This window comes from Phocoena sinus, chromosome 11 (assembly GCF_008692025.1).
Source record: "Phocoena sinus isolate mPhoSin1 chromosome 11, mPhoSin1.pri, whole genome shotgun sequence".
Taxonomy (NCBI): Eukaryota; Metazoa; Chordata; class Mammalia; order Artiodactyla; family Phocoenidae; genus Phocoena; species Phocoena sinus.
The window spans coordinates 206623-225499 of NC_045773.1; the positions used below are offsets into that span (position 1 = coordinate 206623).

General features: G+C 52.5%; 1 protein-coding gene and 2 pseudogenes across 2 annotated transcripts in view; 2 read left to right on the forward strand and 1 right to left on the reverse strand.

Annotated features, from left to right (window-relative positions):
* The window catches only part of SLC41A3 (solute carrier family 41 member 3), a 66824-nt gene that overhangs the window by 2055 nt on the left and 45892 nt on the right, over window positions 1–18877 (forward strand). For both annotated transcript variants that reach the window (XM_032649134.1, XM_032649136.1), the window contains exon 2: window positions 7154–7440. In XM_032649134.1, coding sequence (XP_032505025.1) covers window positions 7186–7440 — 255 coding nt within the window. In that variant the 5' untranslated portion in view covers window positions 7154–7185. The remainder of the gene's footprint in view (window positions 1–7153; window positions 7441–18877) is intronic.
* Window positions 4511–5861, reverse strand: LOC116762307 (annotated as a pseudogene).
* LOC116762308 lies at window positions 7957–8634 on the forward strand (annotated as a pseudogene).

Here is an 18877-nt window from a genome sequence, read left to right on the forward strand (position 1 = left end):
TGTGTTTGTGTACACGGTGTGTATGTGTGTGTACATTCGAAGGATATGTGTATGTGTACACTGTGTATATATATATATGTGTATGTGTGCATTGGAAGGATATGCGTATGTGTACATGGTGTGTATATGTATGTGTACATGGTGTGTATATATGTGTTTGTGTACACGGTGTGTATGTGTGTGTGTGTGTACATTAGAAGGATATGTGTATGTGTACACTGTGTGTATATATATGTGTATGTGTGCATTGGAAGGATATGCGTATGTGTACATTGTGTATATATATATGTGTATGTGTGCATTGGAAGGATATACACTAGACAGCATTAGTGATCTTGGAGCAGTAACGTTGAGGACTTAAACTTATTTATACCTTTTTGTATTGTGTAAATCTTATTTCTCATGAACACGTTACTTGTGTAATAAAAGCAATCAGGTTTTTGTTTTGGAAAGGAAAGTAAGTTGGATGGTCCCTCAGGCGTAGAGCAGGTGAATGGATTGTGGTATATTCACGCGGTTGCTTTCTATGTAACAATAAAATGAAACAGATTCAGCAGTGCGGCTGAATCTCAGAAGTATAATGTCCAGTGAAAGAAACAAGACATGAAAAGAATAAGTGGAGTGTGATCTTATTGATCTGAATTGCAAAGTGAGCAAAACACTACTGTGCGATCCCCCCCTTACCCATGGGGGATACGTCCCAAGACCCCGTGTGGATGCCTGAAACCATGGTTGTGCTGAACCCTGCATATACTCTGCTTCTTCCTGTACATACATACCTGTGATGAAGTTTAATTTATAAATTAGACACAGCATGACTACGCTTGTGCTTTGGGGCCATTATTAAGTAAAATAAGGGTGACTTGAATACCATGACAGTGGATCTGGTAACCTACAAGGCTGCTAAATGAGTAACCTGCGGGTGGATATGCCAGACAAAGGGATGATTCGTGTCCCCAGCAGAACAGAGCTGAACAGTGCGAGCTTTCGTCCCACTGCTTAGAACAGCACGCAATTTAGAACTTATTTCTGGAATTTTCCGTTACTTTTGGACCATGGTTGACCTCAGGTAACAAGTCGTGGGTACGGGAGGTGACTGTCAGGAATTCCCTGGCGTGCAGTGGTTAGGACTCTGCGCTTTCACTGCCGAGGGCGTGGGATCAATCCCTGGTCGGGGAATTAAGATCCCACAAGCCATGCGTGGCGCAGCCCCCGCCCCCCCAAAAAAAAAAGAGTAAAGGGAGGGGGCCATCTCTTGTTTAGCGCTGTAGTCATAGTTGGTAAAAGTGAAGGAGAAATAGAACAAGCTGAGGTGTGATCGTGTCTCGAGTTAGCACTATTCTGGCGGGGAGTAGTTAGAGAGTCTGCGGAGGCTGGGCGTGTTCTGCTTCTTGACCTCCACAAATGATTCATACTTTTTATTGAGATATAAATCACATACCCAAAATTCACCCTTTAAAATGTACAGTTCAGTAGAACAGAAAACCTGTGTCCACAGAGACTTGCATAAGAATGTTCAGAGCAGCATTATTCCTAACAGCCCAGATGTCCATCACCTGGAGGAGAAGATAAAGAATACGTGGTCCAGCCCCATGATGGAATGTTACTTAGCTGTAGAAAGGAGTGCAGTACTGATTCGTGCAGCCACATGGAAGAACCTTGAAAACATTATGCTAAGTGGTATCTTAATGTGGTTTTGATTTGCATTTTCCAAATAACTAACGTTGAGCATCTTTTAATGTGCTTGCTTATTGGCCCTTGTGTATCTTCTTTGGAGAAATGTCCAGCTCCCTTGCCAATGTTTAAATTGGGTTTATTGTTGAGTTGTAAGTGTTCTTTTTATATTCTGGAAACTAGATCCTAATCAGATATACGATTGGCACATATCCTCTCTCATTTTGCGGGTTGTCTTTTTACTTTCTTGATAGTGTTCTCTGAAATATAAAACTTTGAAGTTTTGATGAGGTCACTTTTACCTAATTTTTCTTTGGTTGCTTGTACTTTAGATGTCACATCTAAGGAACTGAAGCCTAATCCAAGGTCACTGTGTTTTCACCTATGTTTTTTTCTATGTGTTTTATAGTTTTAGCTCTTAGGTTAGGTCTCTGACCCGTTCTGAGTTAGTTTTTGTATATGATTTGAGGTAAGGAACCAAATTCGTTCCTGTGCATGTGGATGTCCTGTCATCTCAGCACCATTTGTTGAAAGGACTGTTCTTTGCACCTTCAATAGTGTGGGCATCCTTGTTGAAAATCAGTTGACTGTAGATGCACGGGTTTGTCTACGGACTCCCAGTTCTGTTTCATTGATCGGTATTTCTAGTCTTACCCCAGGACTACATGGTCTTGATTACTCTACCTTCATAGTTAAGTTTTGAAATGCTAAAGTGCGTGTTCTCCAACTTCGTTCTTTCCCCCAAGTTTGTTTAGGATTCTGGGTCCCTTGCGTTTCCATATGAATTTCAGGATCACCATGTCATTTTCTCCAAAGTAGGCCACTGGAGTTTGGACAGGGATTGCACTGAATCTGTACATCGGTTTGAAGAGTGCCGCCATGGGTTCAACACGTGAACAGCATGGAATCTCTTTCCATTTGTTAGCTTTGTCAAACTTTCTTTCAACAATGTTTTGCAGTTTTCAAGGTAAAAGTTTTAAACTCCTTTTGTGAAATGTGTTCTTAAGTATTTTATGCTTTTTGATATTATTGCAGGTACTACTGTCTTCTTAATTTGGGGATTGTTCATCGCTAGTGTATAGAAATAAAACTTAACTTTTTTGTATCAATTTTGTATCCTACAACCTTGCTGTACTTGCTGATTAGCTGTAATAGTTGTGTGTGTGTGTGTGTGTGTGTGTGTGTGTGTCTGTATCCTTTAGGATTTTCTATGTACAAGATCATGCCATCTCTAAATGGAGGTAGTTTTACTTCCTTTCCAACCTGCATGCTTTATATTCACTACTGAAGTCGTCTGACCTTGGACTTTTCTTTATAAGAATATTTTTATTACTAATTCAATCTCTTGTTGTAGGTCTTTTAGTTAAAAAGAATGTTTTTTTCTTGAGTTAGTTTGGGCGTTGCGAGGAATTTGTCCATTTCATCTAGGTTTTCTAATTTGTTGGCATACAGTCGTTCATAGTATTCCCTCATAATTATTTTCAAATTTATAAGTTTGGAAGTAATGTCCCCTCTTAAGTATTTGAGTCTTTTCTCTTTTTTTCTTGGTCAGCTAAAGGTTTGTCAATTTTTTCAATCTCTCCAGAGACCCAACCTTTGTATTTGTTGGTTTTCCCTATTGTTTTTCTATTCTTTGTTCCACTTATTATCACTCTAATCTTTATTACTTCCTACTATTTTTTCAGGGGGATGGTGGTGATTCTGCTCTTCTTCATTATTTTTCTCAAGGTGAAAGATTATTTATTTGAGCTCTTCTTTTTTAACCTTGGTACTTACATATACAAATTTCCCTCTAAACACTGTCTTCCCAGCATTCCATAAGTTTTGGTATGTTGTATTTTTATTTCTCTCAAATAATTTTCTGATTTCTTTTGTGTGTTCTTCTTTGACCCATCAGTTATTTGAGCATGTTTTTTAATTTGCACGTATTTGTAATTTCCCAAATTTTCTTCTGTTATTTGTTTCTAATTTCATTCCATTGTGGTTGGAGAACATACTTTGTATGATTTCAGTCCTTTTAAATTTGAGACTTGTTTTCTCCCAGATGTGTGGTCCATTCTGGAGAATGTTCCATGTGTACTTGATAATACAAGCCGTTGCTGGGTTGGAGTGCTTTGTTTTCTATGTCTTACGGTTCTTTCTGTTCGTTTATTCTCCATTACTGCCTTCTTTTGCACTAGATCTCATGTATTTTCTAGTGTGCCCTAACCTTTATCATTGTATTTATATATATGAGATATTTATAAGATATATATATAATATATATAGTTATTTTTAACTCAATAGCAACTTAATTTACTAGTATATACAAACTTTGTTCGTATATAGCTCTGTGCCCACCCTTTTGTGGCCTTACTGTCATACAAGTTGCATCCTTCTACATTGTGTGCCCATCAACACTGATTTATAACTACTGCATTATGCAATTGTCTTTAAATCAGATACAAGAAAAGAGTTACTAACAAAAAAATAACGCTTACACTATTTTGTAAAACATGCCTATTAGTTACCCTTGCTAATGCTCTTTATTTCTTCATGTGGACAACCAGCTGTCTGGGTCCTTTCATTTTAGCCTCAAAGTCTCCCTTTGGTATTTCCCCTAGGGCAGATGTGCTAGTGACAAATTCTCTCTTTTGGTTTATCAGGAAATCATTTTCACCTTCATTTTTGAAGGATAATTTTGCTGCCCATAGAACTCTCAACATGGTGTGGCTTCTCGAGTTCTTCTGGCTCCATGATGTCTGATGAGAAAGAGCTGTTAATCTTACCGAGGATGCCTGTACACGATGGGTCATGCTTTCCTTCTTTAGACATGGTTCCTTAAGTTCTTTGAACATATTTTATGTATTTTATTTATTTTTTTCTTTATTTTTAAAAGACACATTTATTCAGCGTCACGATCAGACTATTACACTTATAGCAATAACAGCATGGGCGCAAAAAAAAAAATCTACGTTAAAACCCTGTGTTGGAATGCTTTACACTTTCCACGGAACAGAAACTAAAATAACCTGTTATACAGTTAGTCACAAATACAGTCCTCGAGCTTTTTTGCCCATACACATGAGTATTGTGTAAAACATGTCTTCTTTGTAGCAGCTAGGCCCTGCCACCACTGTGCTTGGCTGAGTTCACAGATCTGTTGTAACCCGTAGCTTCCCTGTCACTTCTCTGGCTCTCGTCTCCTGCTAAGCTTTGTTTCCTGGCAGTAATCAGAACCTTCTGCCACTGCCATAGCTACTGCTGCTGCTGGAACCACCACAGCCACCTTGGTTTCGGGGTTTGGCAAACTATTGGCCTCCACCGCCCTAGGGGCCAGAACTTCTGCCTCCGAAGTTTCCTCCTTTCACGGGTCCAAAGTTTTAAGATTGATTGTTGTAACTGCCGAAATCATTGTGGCTTCCACCACCTCCAGAATTGCTTCCATCATTACCAAATCCATTATAGCCATCCCCACTGCCACCATATCCACCACCACCACGGCTGCCACCAAAGCCACCTCGGCCGCTGAAGTCTCCTCCATGACCAAAGTTGTCATTCCCACCAAACCCCCCTCCATGACCGCCACCAAAGTTTCCAGAACCACTTCCACCTCTTTGGCTGGATGAGGCACTAGCCATCTCTTGCTTAGATAGGGCTTTCCTTACTTCACGGTTGTGGCCCTTCACAGTGTGGTATTTCCGAATGACTGTCTTGTGTACAGAGTCATGGTCATCAAAGGTTACGAAAGCAAAGCCTCTCTTTTTGCCATTGCCTCAATCAGTCATGATTTCAATCACTTCAGTTTTCCCATACTGTTCAAAATAATCTCTTAGGTGATGTTCGTCAGTGTCTTCTTCAATGCCACCGACAAAAATCTTTTTCACAGTTAAGTGGGCACCAGGTCTTTGAGAATCTTCTCTTGAGACGGCCCTCTTTGGTTCCACAACTCTTCCATCCACCTCGTGTGGCCTTGCATTCGTGGCCGCACCCGCCTCCTCCACAGTGGCGTATGTGACAAACCCGAAGCCCCTGGAGCGCTTGGTGTTTGGATCCCTCGTTACCACACAGTCTGTGAGCGCTCCCCGCTGCTCACAGTGGCTCCTCAGACTCTCGTCGGTCATTTCAAAGCTCAAACCTCCGATGAAGAGCTTCCGCAGCTGTTCGGGCTCTTTGGGTGACTCTGACTTAGACATGACGGCAGTGGAGGGGGGAGGAGACGTCAACGATGCTTACTCGGCGGCGTCCGCGAGCAGAAAGGCTGAACATATTTTAAATAGCTGATTTAAAGCTTTTGTCTAGTTAGTCTGGACATTTAAAATAAAATAATGTGGCACCTCTGGAAATCAGTTTCTCCCCTCTTCTTCTCAGGGTTGTTTGTTATTGCTGCTTACTGTAGATGTTGTTTGTTTCATGACTTGTCCGAACTAATTCTTCAGTCTGTTTTCTCTCTTGTATGTGCCACCGAAGCCTCTGCTTAGTGATTGATGGAGGTTTCCTTGAACGCCATGCCTGGTGCCGACGGGTCTCCCAGTCCTTGCCAAAGGGGCCCAGTGTGCATGTCAGGGCATCCCTTCAACCCTCACTCGGGTAGTTGGTAGCCCTACCTTAGCCTTCACTTCCTGCTCGTACTGAGCCTCCAGATCAGTCAGAGGTGAGAGCTTGGGTCTCCTCGGGTATTTCCTGAGCATATGCACAGCCCAATGCCAGTGGCCTTCTAGTGTCCTGGGATCGTATGGGACCTTTTCAAAACCCAAGTAGGCATCTCATTCCACGGCTTTTCCTTTTAGGCTTTTTGGCTAGTGTGTTGTTAACCCCAACTATTATCCACTGCCTCAGGCAGCCAAAAAGGGAAAAGGCTTTTTATACGAAGCAAACCACAAGTCAGGTGAAATACAGAGTCTGCAGCTGGCGTCTTCTGGTGAGCTTCCTGATGTCCAATAGTGACAGTTCTTTGGGAACGAGGCTTTGAGAAAGCTCTGGCCCATTCTCATCTTCCCAGGCAGTTGGTGTTTAAGGCTGCTGCAGAGCTGGAGAGCAGGAGATGGGACGAAGGCAAGTTCAAACATTACAGACGTCGTGGGCATCATTCTGTGGCCGTTTATGCTGAGATTCAGCATCTTTTCTTGAAGAAATATGTTGCTGCAAGCCTTTGATTAATATCCATAGTTCTGAAAAAGAAGATTCTGACAGTTTTAGTTTTCTTGTTGCTTTTATGGAGGAAAGAATTTTCAGAAGTCCTAATACCTCCAGTTTTGCTGACTCCACTTCATATATATTTAATGTTCACTTCTGTATGTACTTTCCCCGTATTAAATTAAAAACTGTTGTAAATCCGGGTTCCAGGAGGCCGTGTGGAGCAGGCTCCAAGGGAAGGGCTGTGGATTAGACAGAATGATGCAGCCTCTGCTGGACAGAAGAGCGTGAAAACCTGCAGGCTGTCAGCCCCATGGGGGTCAGGAACTCTGCCCTACAACCCTTGTTGCTTTATGTCTCCCAGGTTAAGGCTGCCAGGGGCTCAGCTGTACTCAGATGGACGGGACGGAGACCCGACAGCGGAGGCCAGAGGAGCTGGGCCTGCTGCACGGCCTCAGCACAGGAAGACTCCCTGAAGCCTCGGAAGATGGACTGCTGAGTGTCCCTGAGAGCCAAAGGGTGGCCCCTAAACCCCTGGGGCCTGAGCTCAGCAGGGAGACCACCTTGTCCATTGGCCTCCAGGTGACAGTGCCCTTCCTGTTTGCAGGCCTGGGACTGTCTGGGGCAGGCATCCTTTTGAACTATTTCCAGGTAAGAGGGGACTAAATGGGGGTGGTGGGGGTGGGGTACTGTCTAGTGTCAGCCTAGGGAGTAGGCAGGTACACATTGTGTCCAGCTTGGGGGCAAGGGGCAGGACCTTCTCAAATACCATTTTTCTAAAATTTGGGCAAGATTCTTTTAGTTACTGACATCAGAGACTAACTTTAACCCAGGTTAAGCTTTAAGAGACAATTATTAGCTCATATAATTGAAATATCTGAGGGGCTGGATTTCAGGCCTGGCGTGATCCAGGTGCTTAAATGGTATCAGGTTACTGGCTCTTCATCTGTCAGCTCCGTTTCATTTTCACGCAAGATTCTGTACTTAGAGGGGAGGGTGGCCCTTGGCAGTCAATCCTTTGTAAGTGTGCTCTTAAAAAAAAAAAGCTTTCCGCGTCCCTCACTGTGGGCGTCGGGACAGAGCGGCGCAGTCCGCTCAGAGGGTTCTGGGCCAGCTGCTTCATCACGGACCCCACCGCCGCCGACCCCACTCCTCATTGAAGAGGAGATGGAGGGCCAGAACAGCGCCATTGCCGCCCGCCTGTGCGGGTCCCGCATTTGCTTCGACTGCAAGAGGCAGAGTGACCCCAACTTCAGGAACAGGCTGCGAGAACAAAGAAAGAAACAGAAGCTTGCCAAGGAGAGAGCTGCACTTTCCAAGTTACCTGACCTTAAAGATGCTGAAGCCATTCAGAAATTCTTCCTCAAAGAAATACAGCTTAGTAAAGAGTTACTAGCTCAAGGTGAATATGAGAAGGGTGCGGACCATCTGACTAACGCAGTTGCTGTGTGTGGACGGCCACAGCAGTTACTGCAAGTGCTGCGGTAAACTCTTCCACCCCCAGTGTTCCAGATGCTTCTGACTAAGCTCCCAACAGCTGGAGAATTGTTAAGTGCTCAGAGCTTGGCCGAAGATGATGTGGAATGAGAAACAAGTGTCAGCATAATCATCTCAGTTAGAAAATATTTTTAAAATCTTTTCTAAACAAAAAAGAAGAGGAGAGAGACTTCTTGGTCAATATCCACGTCAGTCTCCAAGTATTGACCCTGCTGTCGAGGGTCCACTCCTGTCCCAGTTAGTGCTTCCCGAGGGACGACGTTCTCTGCTCGGTAGCTTGGCTTCTCTCGTCGTCGCCCTGTGAAGGAGGCAGGCCCCTTGATTTACACCCTAACAGAGCCCCATAGCGTGAGGAACTGGGAGTAACCCATCAGACAACAAAGCTACCAGTGTACCATCCCTTTTTTTTGTTTGTTTTTTTGTGGTACGCGGGCCTTTCACTGCTGTGGCCTCTCCCGTTGCGGAGCACAGGCTCCGGACGCGCAGGCTCAGCGGCCATGGCTCACGGGCCCAGCCGCTCCGCGGCATGTGGGATCTTCCCGGACCGGGGCACGAACCCGTGTTCCCTGCATCGGCAGGCGGACTCTCAACCACTGCGCCACCAGGGAAGCCCAGCATCCCTTTCTTGTTCTTTGAGTATCAAAAGCCCCATTCCTTCATCAGCACGATCGATAGAAGTCCTCCCTGGAAGAGCATGGTACCTGAGAATACTTGAAGCCGTTAGCGGCCAGGTCGTCGCTGCTGGTTGGCAAGGAGCTGAGAACACGGACTGTCTGGAATGGTGAGCCGGGAGGAACGGCAGCCTCTGCCCCTCTTGCTGCGGGCACTCGGTGCCCAGGGAACTTAGGCCTGCCCCTCACTGATTTGGAACCAGTCAGGGTTTGAGTCCCAGTCTGCCACTTAGCTGTAAGGCTGGTGCTTTAAAATTTTTAAGACCAGCACTTAAAAATCAAGAGATGTCACATAAAAATTCAAGTTCCTCTTTTCCCTTGAAAATCTGGCAACTCTTCCAACATTGGACCCACATTCCCTCACAGCCACAGTTAGTGGTCACTGCCGTCTCGGTGTCCACGGTCCCCACCGTCCCTCGGTCTGCACCCACTTCACTCCACTACCTGCCTGCCCCTCCCTTGCCACCTGGGGTCCTCAGTGACCCTTCCAGCCCATGCAGTCCAGTTCCTCGTAGCGTCACAGCACTGGTGACGGCCAGCTGCCTTTCCAGGTTACTCCCAGACCTGCTCAGACCCCAGCGTGGCTATGTGTCACGCCAGAGTCCCTGCCCTGGTGTGACCCAGCCCCAGGCCCCCGTTTGGTCTCTGTGATCCCCAGACCCCCTCAGCCCTCTCCTTCCTCCAGTGACCTGGTGCCCTGCGGCCCCATATCCTTCTTTACCCCGTGGGGAGTCACACCGCTGTAGCCTCCAGAGCACCTTGGGGCCTGGCTTCCGCGTGCCAGAAGTTCACATGCCGCAGACCTCCCCCAGGAATTCCCTCTTCCACCTGAAGGCCGCCAGCCTCCTCGCCACCCTCCTGACTCTGTCTCCCTGAAGTCTGTTCTCTGTGCCGCGATTTTCAAAAAGCCTATTTCATTGTGTGTTCAGTATAACACCCCTGAGCATGTATCCCCTGCACACGCACATGTGCTCACTGATACATACGGACACACGTGTGTAGGTCACGTACATGTGCGTATTTATACACACATTGATTGATACATATACGTACTTGTCTGTAGATATACAGACATATAAGTCCCCTGCACATGCTGGTTTATAGGTTGCGCTTCGAGCGGCAGGTAACAGAATACTGTCTGGCTTGGAGCCCAGACTCCAGAGCAGAACCAGCTGGGTTTGCGTCTGACCTTTGTCACTGGCACAGGCCGCCCTGTGTTCCTGGTTTTCTCCTCTTAAACCAGAGCTGAGGGAGAACTGCCCAGGTTGGGCTCCCAGGAGGGCTGTGACATGCGGTGCCGGGGCCTTGGACTTGGGTCTCGCCCACGAGGGTTTGTGGCCGACGTTCTTATTCTCATCGATACTCCATCACAGGTAGTTCTGTGCTGATGTTTAAGAACTTACACAAAAGCTGCAACTCAGATAAGAATTAGAGATACCTGTTCTAGTGTTTCTTTCCCATGCCTGGGGGCAGGGCCCGGCCAAGCAGCCCCCACGATGCATCTCTCCCCAAGTTTTAAATCTCTGTGCACTTGCCTACTGCCTCTGGGATAAAACCCAACCTCCTAAAATGCATCTGAACCTCCTGAACTCACCTGGCTGTATCAGGATGGTTGCAGCCACAGGTACCAGAAAACCCGACTTACAGTGGGGTAAGTAGGAAGAAACTATGTCATCTCCCAAAACGAGGTTTCCAGGATAGGGCGATTCTGGGGTTGGAAAGTGGTGTCACCACCGGCCAACGATGTGTCCGGGGACCCGGCATCTTCCCAAATCCTGCTAGTCAGCCTCCACAGGTCAGCTTTGTCCTAGAGGCGTGTCGTGTCCAGAGGGAGAAAAGCAGACCGTGTTCTCGTTCCTCCTTAAGTGCAAGGAAACTTACCTGGGGACTAACTCCCCAGCCTCTCCCCGGCCAGATGGGAGGCACATCCCAGGTGAAAGCCACATGTGGGCAGAGGGGATGGAACAGCGTGATCAGCTGGCTTAAGTCATGGTCCGAGGGGTGGGTCCTACTGCTCCGCGGCCTCACCTGGGCCTCCTCTTCCCCCTCCCGTGTCCCTCGGAGCCTTTCCTGGGACGCCGCCCCCAACATCACTTCCTGGGGCGTTGCCTCTACCTCCTCGGTTGAGTGAGACTCCGGGAGCCCAGAGGCTGCACTTTTTTTTTTTAATACATTTGTTTTTCTGGAAAAGTAAAGCATTCACGTGCCCGAAAGGTCAGCATGTGCACAGGGACAGGACGTGCTCCTTGCCTGTCCCCAGGCTCTCGCTTCTCCAGGGCAGCCAGGACCTGCACCTTCTCGTCTGCCTCTGCATTCCTCTCACCCTTCTACGCATGTGACGGCACATACAAACTGTTGTGTGTTTTGCTTTTTTCACTTTACAGTGTATCTCAGAGGCTATTCTTTGTAGATATGTTAAGAGCTTCCTTTTTTAAAAAAGATTTATTTTTTAATTTTCTTTCTTTTTGGCTGTGTTGGGTCTCAGTTGCAGCACACGGGCTTCTGTCTAGCTGTGGCGTGCGGGTTTTCTCTAGTTGTGGCACGCGGGCTCCAGAGGGCGTGGGCTCTCTAGTTGAGGCTCACAAGCTCTGCGGCATGTGGCTTCTTAGTTCCCTGACCAGGGATGGAACCTGCGTCCCCTGCAATGGAAAGCGGATTCTTTACCACTGGACCACCAGGGAAGTACCAAGAGCTTCCTTTTTTTTAATGGTCGTTCAGTATCCCTTCAGGCAGACACACCAGAGTTTATTCACCTTTTTTCCTCTGATGTTTGTTTAAGTTTCACAACTATGTTAGTTTGCTCGGGCTCCTGTAACAAAGTACCACAGGTGGGGTGCTTTAAACAACAGACGTTTATTCTCCTGTCCTGGAGGCTGGATGTCTGAGATCCAGGCGTCAGCAGGGCCTCTCTCCTTGGCGTGTAGACGGCCGTCTCCTCCCCGTGTCCTCACGTGGTCGTTCCTCTGTCTGTCTGAGTCTCCTCTGACTATAAGGGCCTATTGGATGTGGGCCACCCCCCCACTTCCAGCTTCCTGTCTCCAAATACAGTCCCATTCTGAGATGCTGGGGATTGGGGAGGGGCACACAAGTCAGCCCGTAACAACTTAGAGCAGCACTGCTGACAGCGCCACGTTCTTTACACGTCTGGGTGAAGGAGTGAGACGGATTGCTGCAGGCAGAGCTGCTGGGTCAGAGGGCATAGGCGTCCGCAAGCATGCTAGATGTGGGGCTGCTCCCACCTCCCTTAAGGGTGTACCTTCAGCCTCTGTGGTCTTTCACCACCTGGCAATGGATCATGCACTGTACGCTGTGGTCTCTGCCCCAGGGAGTTAGCCGTTGCGGGGCTCAGAGCTTAAGCCTCTGTGCCCCACGGCTGCTGTGGGACAGCAGTCGGCAGAGCTGGGTTTCGGCTTCAGGTGTCGTGATGCTGCAGCCGAGGGTCAGCGTGCTGAGGCCTTCATCCCTTCCCCTTGGGCGTGTCCAGCACGGCAGCTTCATCCAGGTGTGGGGTCGGAGAAGGAGACCATCTGCTAGCAAGGTGGGTCCCCGGAGCAGCATCTTTGCCGGCTACTGGACGCGTCGAGCCCCTGAGGTCAGCTCACCCTGGGGGTCGTGATTCAGAGGCCGGGATCCCCGGAGGCCGTCACTGGGACCGCCAGCGGTGTTCGCTGTAGTGGGATTTGCATTTCTCATCAGGAGTGAGTGAGGTTGAGTATCTTTGGATATGGCCTTTGTCCGCATGTCTGAGGAGTGGTTTTTGTTTTTGTATCGATACTTCGGGGCTCTTTACATGTTAAGGAAATTGGCCTTTCCATTGTGATACGGGTTGTAAATATGTTTCCCGTTTTTCCATTTATCTTTTGACGTTGGTTTTGGTGGTTTTTTGCTGTGCGTGTACTTTTTTCTGTAGTTAGATTAACACACTGTCTTTCGAGTCTCCGAGCCTGCGTCCTCCTCAGCGACAGCGGCTGCCCCTCATGCGGCTGCCCTGCCCCCCAGGCCCCTGCAGGCCACACAGGCCACAGGTCAGAGGGCGCCTCTCAGGCGGGAGGAAGCCCCACTGTGTCGTGCGTCTGCGCTCTGCGTCGCGCGCCGTGAGAGTTCAGGCTGGCCATCCGCGGACGCTGAGCTGGTCTGCAGAGGGGTCAGAAGCCCCGGGCCCCGAGTGTGGGTGGGCGTAAGGGGAGGGAGGGCGGGTCCTGCAGGGGTCACGCCTTAGCAAAGATGCAGGGTGGCCTGAGAGGCTGGGAGGGCAGGCGGGCGGCTAGAGGGCAGAGGCGAGGGGTGAGAGCTGAGGGAAGAAGCTGAGGCTGCACTGGGTGACACGTGGGTGAGGTCAGCCTGTGCATCACCTCCTGCCCCGGGGTGGGGGGCAGCTGAGCACACGGCACTGGCCGCGTTGAGCACTCACGTGCACTCACAGCCAGGGAGGGCCTTCAGGGCAGCGCTGGGCGCAGGATGAGCCGGCTGGGGTGGGCGCCCAAGCCTGCTGCCCGCTGCCCCCTGGATATGAAGGGCTGCTTACCCTCAGGCGCGGAGTGGAGGCCACTCGGGGCCTCTGCTCCCCCCATGCCACAGCCGCGCACGGCCTTGCGCCCCATTGACCCTGGACGCCCGGTGCTGACCGGGACCTCCAGGGAGTGGGCTCTTGACGGGACGCAGAACTTACAGGGACCCCTTGGTGGCCAGTAAAGGCGATTGAGGGGCCGGTGTGGGTGTGCCTCCCCCCGGGGGCGAGTCCATGTTCGCCGGTACCTGCGGCAGTGCTGACGCCAGGGGCTCCTCTTGCTGCCTTGGAACTGAGCCGGAGCTGCGGGAGGGCCGCTCGGCCCAGCGCTGGCCTCGGGCGAGGGGGGTTGGGGGGGTGGCTGTCCCCCTGAGAAGTGGAAGGACGAGGGTCCCGGCAGGCCTGTGGCCTTAGTGCAGGCAGACGCATCTGTCGCCCTGTGTGTTTGGAGTGTCCGGAAGGCGGGGTTCCCAGAGTTCCCTCCCTAAACGAGACGGCCCTTCGGCCGTGGCCCAGGCGTCTAAAAGGCACAGAGCCGGGCAGCCGGTGCTGAGGCGCTGCGTGGAGGTTAGGCACCTGTGCCGACCGCTGGGTGGCTCAGGTCCTGCACCAGGGACATCCGGTCAGGACGGGAGGGTGGTGACCTCCGCCGAGCGCCACCGTGACACCCACGAAGTGCACAGACCCCACTGGGCCCACCCAGTTGATCTCGGGGGCTCCCAGGAGCCCAGGTTTGGGGGTCACCTCCTCTGGTCTGTGGCATCTGACTCAGGACAGGGAGGCCGCCCCCTGTGGGTGGGATGTGCCAGAGGCCCAGGGTTGGCTCCCCGTCCCGTATTGAGGCTGCCCTCCTTGGTCACTGTGCCTCCCAAGGCCCACGGGCAGCCGGGCTGCGAGGGTCCCAGCAGGTCTGCGAGGGCCCCCTTCCCAGGAGAGCAGGGTGTGTACCTGCGTCGTGGCTCAGCTGGTGGACGGCGCAGTCCGGGGGAAGTTTCTGGCGTCAGCTTAAAGCTCTCAGTGGTCCAGGGACCCCGGAGGCTCTTGAGGGTTCTCTTCAGTGGAGGTGTCTCTGGGGCCCGACGGGGGTGCCTGCCGGCTCTAATGGAGCCTCTTGTTGGAGGGGCCCCTTCGAGGCAGGCTGCTCGACAAGTATGGCCTAAATGGGCAGGAGTAAACTTTGCACGTGAAGACGGTCACCTCCAGAATCCGCACAGGTGCTGGGCTGTGTTCGCACGTCAGGGTGAGCTGCTCCCGGTGAGCAGAGGGTCTTAGGGGTCTGAGCAAGGGGCGGCTTGTTCTGCGAGGACGGTGGCAGCCCATCCTCTCCGGGGGGTCTCCTCTGTGAGTGTTCGGGTGTCTCAGGGAAGGTGTCCCATGAGTCTGTAGAGGGGCGGCCATCGTGTAGCGTCAGCCCCGCGGAAGGTGCGGCAAAGGCCCGACCTGCAGGGAGCCTGCGGCTGCGGCCCGCCTGGGAGAAGCGAAGGTCGACACGCCTGGAGTGTTGAAGTGCGTGCTGGCCAGATCCGCAGGGCACAGCGCTTACCGGCTGCTGCCTGGGTGCGGTCAGTGTCCCGACCAGACTAGATGCTGGGCGTGGGGCCCACAGCACGGGACCCCAGCTTTACAGCTGCGGTCACCACTGCGAGGCAGTTTGTCTCTGCCAGGTTTAAGAACGGAGCTGGGCGGTCGGTCAAGTGGACAGCAGCGGGCACCCCCTTCACTCAGGAGGCCTCGCGAGACCAGGTTCGACTCCGAGGGCCGGTTTCAACGTGGTGGCCTGCGTTGGGCCGCATTAACAGTTTTAACCGGGGAGGGGGGTGCCACGGGGTCCCCGTACGTCAGCCAATTTGTAAGTCAGGCTGGCAGCAGGGGTGCCTGATTCGGTCCGTTCACAGTCGTTCCGGCCTCGGGGAGGTGGTGACCCCGGGGCGGCTCACGCACAAGCCAGCCGGCGGGGCTCCGTCCGTGGCGGCCTTCACCGCGTCGGGAGCCGGTCAGGCTGCCGGGCGTGCGCGGTCAGGGGCGGGCCGTCCTGTTTGTGACGCCAGCTGCAGTGACGGCCTTCTCTTGAGGGACCTGCACCTGGACAGGTGAGCTCAGAGCTCATCAGCCCCACGCCCCAGGCCCGGGGGAGGATGTGCCTCCCGCGTGGGGCCCTCAGGGCTGCGCTCGGGAGCGCCAGCTGCCAGAGGCTGTGCTGGCGGGCGGTTCCCGTGGGGCTGTGACTGACTTGTTTGCGTTCCGCGGGCTCCTCGGGGGTCGGGGCGGCGGCACTGGGGCTGCCCCAGGCCCTGCTGGCTTTACCGGGTGTCCAGGCAGCACGTCATAGGAATAACGTGGGCCCTACACGGCTCAACTCGTGGAAGGCTGATGGGTCTCTTTCTGTCTGCCTCTACAGCGCTGCTTGTCTGTCTGTCCACACAGCACACGCGTGGGCCACGGGCCGGCGCTGTGCCGAACGCCGCGGTGGTTGGGGTGCCGGGCCTGCTCTTGGCCGTCACAGCCGAGCAGGGAGCGACGGGCATGAGTCGGGGTTAGGCAGCGGCAAGGGCTACACGGAAACGAAGGGGCAGAGCTGGGTGACGGCTGGAGCAGCCTTGAGGGGGATGCCGGGAAGGTGTCCCTGAGGAGGGGGCTGGCCGGCCGGGGCGGGGGCACTCGGTCCCACATGGTCACCGGCAGGTGCGTTCTGCCGGCCGAGTCGGAAGCAAAAATGAAGACGACCTTTCCTGTTGCTGAGAACGTAACTGCCTTGACCTCTGGGACCTCAACAGGATGGGGGGATTCAGGTCTTTAAGGGTGACCGTTTCACTCAGAACCGGCCCAGGCTCAAGGTGACCTGCGAGAGGGCGGGAAGCCGTTGGGAAGGTGTGCTCCTGGGAAAAAAGCTGTTCCCACCCAGGACCCTGAGACGGACATGAGGCCCGGCCGTGCGCCCGCCCTCCGCGGCCCTTCCTAACTGTTCCGTAAGTTGAGGGGTTGGGGAGGTTCTGACGCCGCAGCTCTCGCTGCGCGGGGTCTGGGCTCCCGTTTCCGGAGCGCCTGGTGGTTCTGAGCCGCGTGAGCTGAGACCCTTTTGGTGGGGCGGCGGGAGGAGGTCACCCAGAGCCATCTGGCACCTGACCCAGATTCCTCCCGAGGCCCAGCACGGCCCCTGAGTCCAGCTCAGGCCCTTGGAGACTTTCCACTGTGCTACTGAGCTCCTGTGAAAGTCACATTCCCGATCTCCTCGACTGTGAGCCAGTGAGCTGTGCTGACATATTTTGTTCTCAAGTTGCATGGGAAAGTAATCTTCCACACACGATGGCATCTTTTATTTGTTTTTGGTGACAGTTTATTTTTTGATGGTTATAAAAGCAAATAATCACAATAGATATACAGAAAGTTATGAAATAAAGGTCACTTAGGATCCCACCACCTAAAAGTACCCACTTTTAGCATTTTGGTATATAACCTACTAAATGGTTCACTATTTGTGTGCGTGTGTACTTATTTCTCATTATTTTTTAAACAAAAATGAGAAACGGGGGCTTCCCTGGTGGCGCGGTGGTTGAGAGTCCGCCTGCCGATGCGGGGGATGCGGGTTCGTGCCCCGGTCCGGGAGGATCCCACGTGCCGCGGAGCGGCTGGGCCCGTGAGCCATGGCCGCTGAGCCTGCGCGTCCGGAGCCTGTGCTCCGCGACGGGAGAGGCCACGATGGTGAGAGGCCCGCGTACCGCAAAAAAAAAAAAAAAAGAGAAACCTTTTTGTAATGATTTATAGCCTGCTTAATTAGGGATCTTTCCCATGTGTAATCATGCAAGTGGTTGTTTATTTCCACGTCTTCTGTCCTGATGAGAGTGGTTCAGGGACCCACCGTGTATGATTTTATGTTGTATTATGACGTTCAATCGCATTTAAAACTATAAAGAGATCACGGGAGGTGCTGAAGCCAGGAGAAGGAAATCGCTAGTTGGGGGGCCTGTCCAGATGTGGGCCTGGGGACTGGGGCAGCCAGTGTTCAGAGTGGGCCCGCCGAGAGGGGTCTGTCTTAAACGAGCTAGCGGCCTTAGACGCGTCAACTTCTGCTACGCTTTCCTTAGAAATGTGCCGTTTCTCTTAGCCTCCTGCTGGTTCAGACTCCTGTGTGAACAAACGGACCCTCATCTCAGAGGCGGGCAGCAGCGGGGGCAGTGGGCACTGGAGTTGGGGGTCGAGGTCCCGGCCCCGCCTGTGAGGCTGACTGGGGGATGGTCATGGGCAAACCCTGGCGCGGCCGTCAGCTTCTTAGTTGCAAAACCGGGACCTTTGCTTCCTGATGCGTGGCTCGGGGGTGCCTTGAGAGTCTGGTGATGGATGGAATGTGACGTGTGTGCACGTGAAAGGGCACGGGTGGTCAGCTGTGGCCCGAAAGCTCAGGGAGAGTCTGGGCTGCGCAGGGAGGTTAGGAGTTGCTGCATTGTCTGAGAAGGTCCCCTTTGCTCCTGCTCTGCAGCAAACCGCGCCTGACTGTGGCTGGCGGGAAGCCCGCTGTCATTATGATCTCAGGTCTTTCATTTGGACGCCACTCAGCGAGCAGCTGGTGGGACACACAGTCCAGGACCATCCCCTCCTGTGAGGGGTGGGGGAGGCTGCCCACGGGGCCGCAGCCAGAACACACCCGCGATTCTCCTCTGCGGGGTGGCGGCGTCCCGAGCGCCAGCCTCTCCGGAGGTGGGCAGTGGAAGCCGTCAGGACCCCAGGATCGGGGCCCAGAACTGGACGGGGGCAGCGTCTCCGGCGCTCACACACAAGGGGCCGACGGACCCCAGCCGTCGCTGGGAAGTGGGGCTCCTTCTGTCTGGCTCCTGGGAGGGGCTTCGTGAGAAAGGGGGCGAGGAAGGATGCAGTGCAACATCGGGGGCGCGAGGGAAACGGCCGTCAGGGTCTGGCTGGAGTTGGCGAGGAGGGAATCGGGCTTGGCCAGCTCAGTGGGATCCGGTGAGGGCTGGACTCCAGGCTGAGGGCTGGGCTTGAGCGTGGGTGGACTTTCCGAAGGAGCGGAACCGACCGAGGTGCACAGGAGGCGTGAGCGAGCACCCAGCCCGCAGCTTCGGGCTCCTGCTGGCTCTGGCCTTGACTCTGCTCAGCCCGCCCTCAGGCCTGGACGCTGTCCCCGGCACCTGTGGGATGTGCAGTGGACACACTCATTCCCCGTAGAGACCCCCTCCTCCTCGGGGTCGGGACGGCAGCTCAAGGCTGGTCTAACCTCTGTCGGCGCGAGCCCGGGCCCCTAAGAAGCACCTTACAAGTCTCTGTCCTTTGAGAGACAGCGGGGCTGCATTCCTTCTGTGAACACAGCCTCTTCCTGTGGCCGTGAGCCCCTCGACACCTAGGTCGAGTGGCCGCAGGGCACGGCTTCTTTCTTGGGGGCCTGCAGGCCTCTCGACCTTGA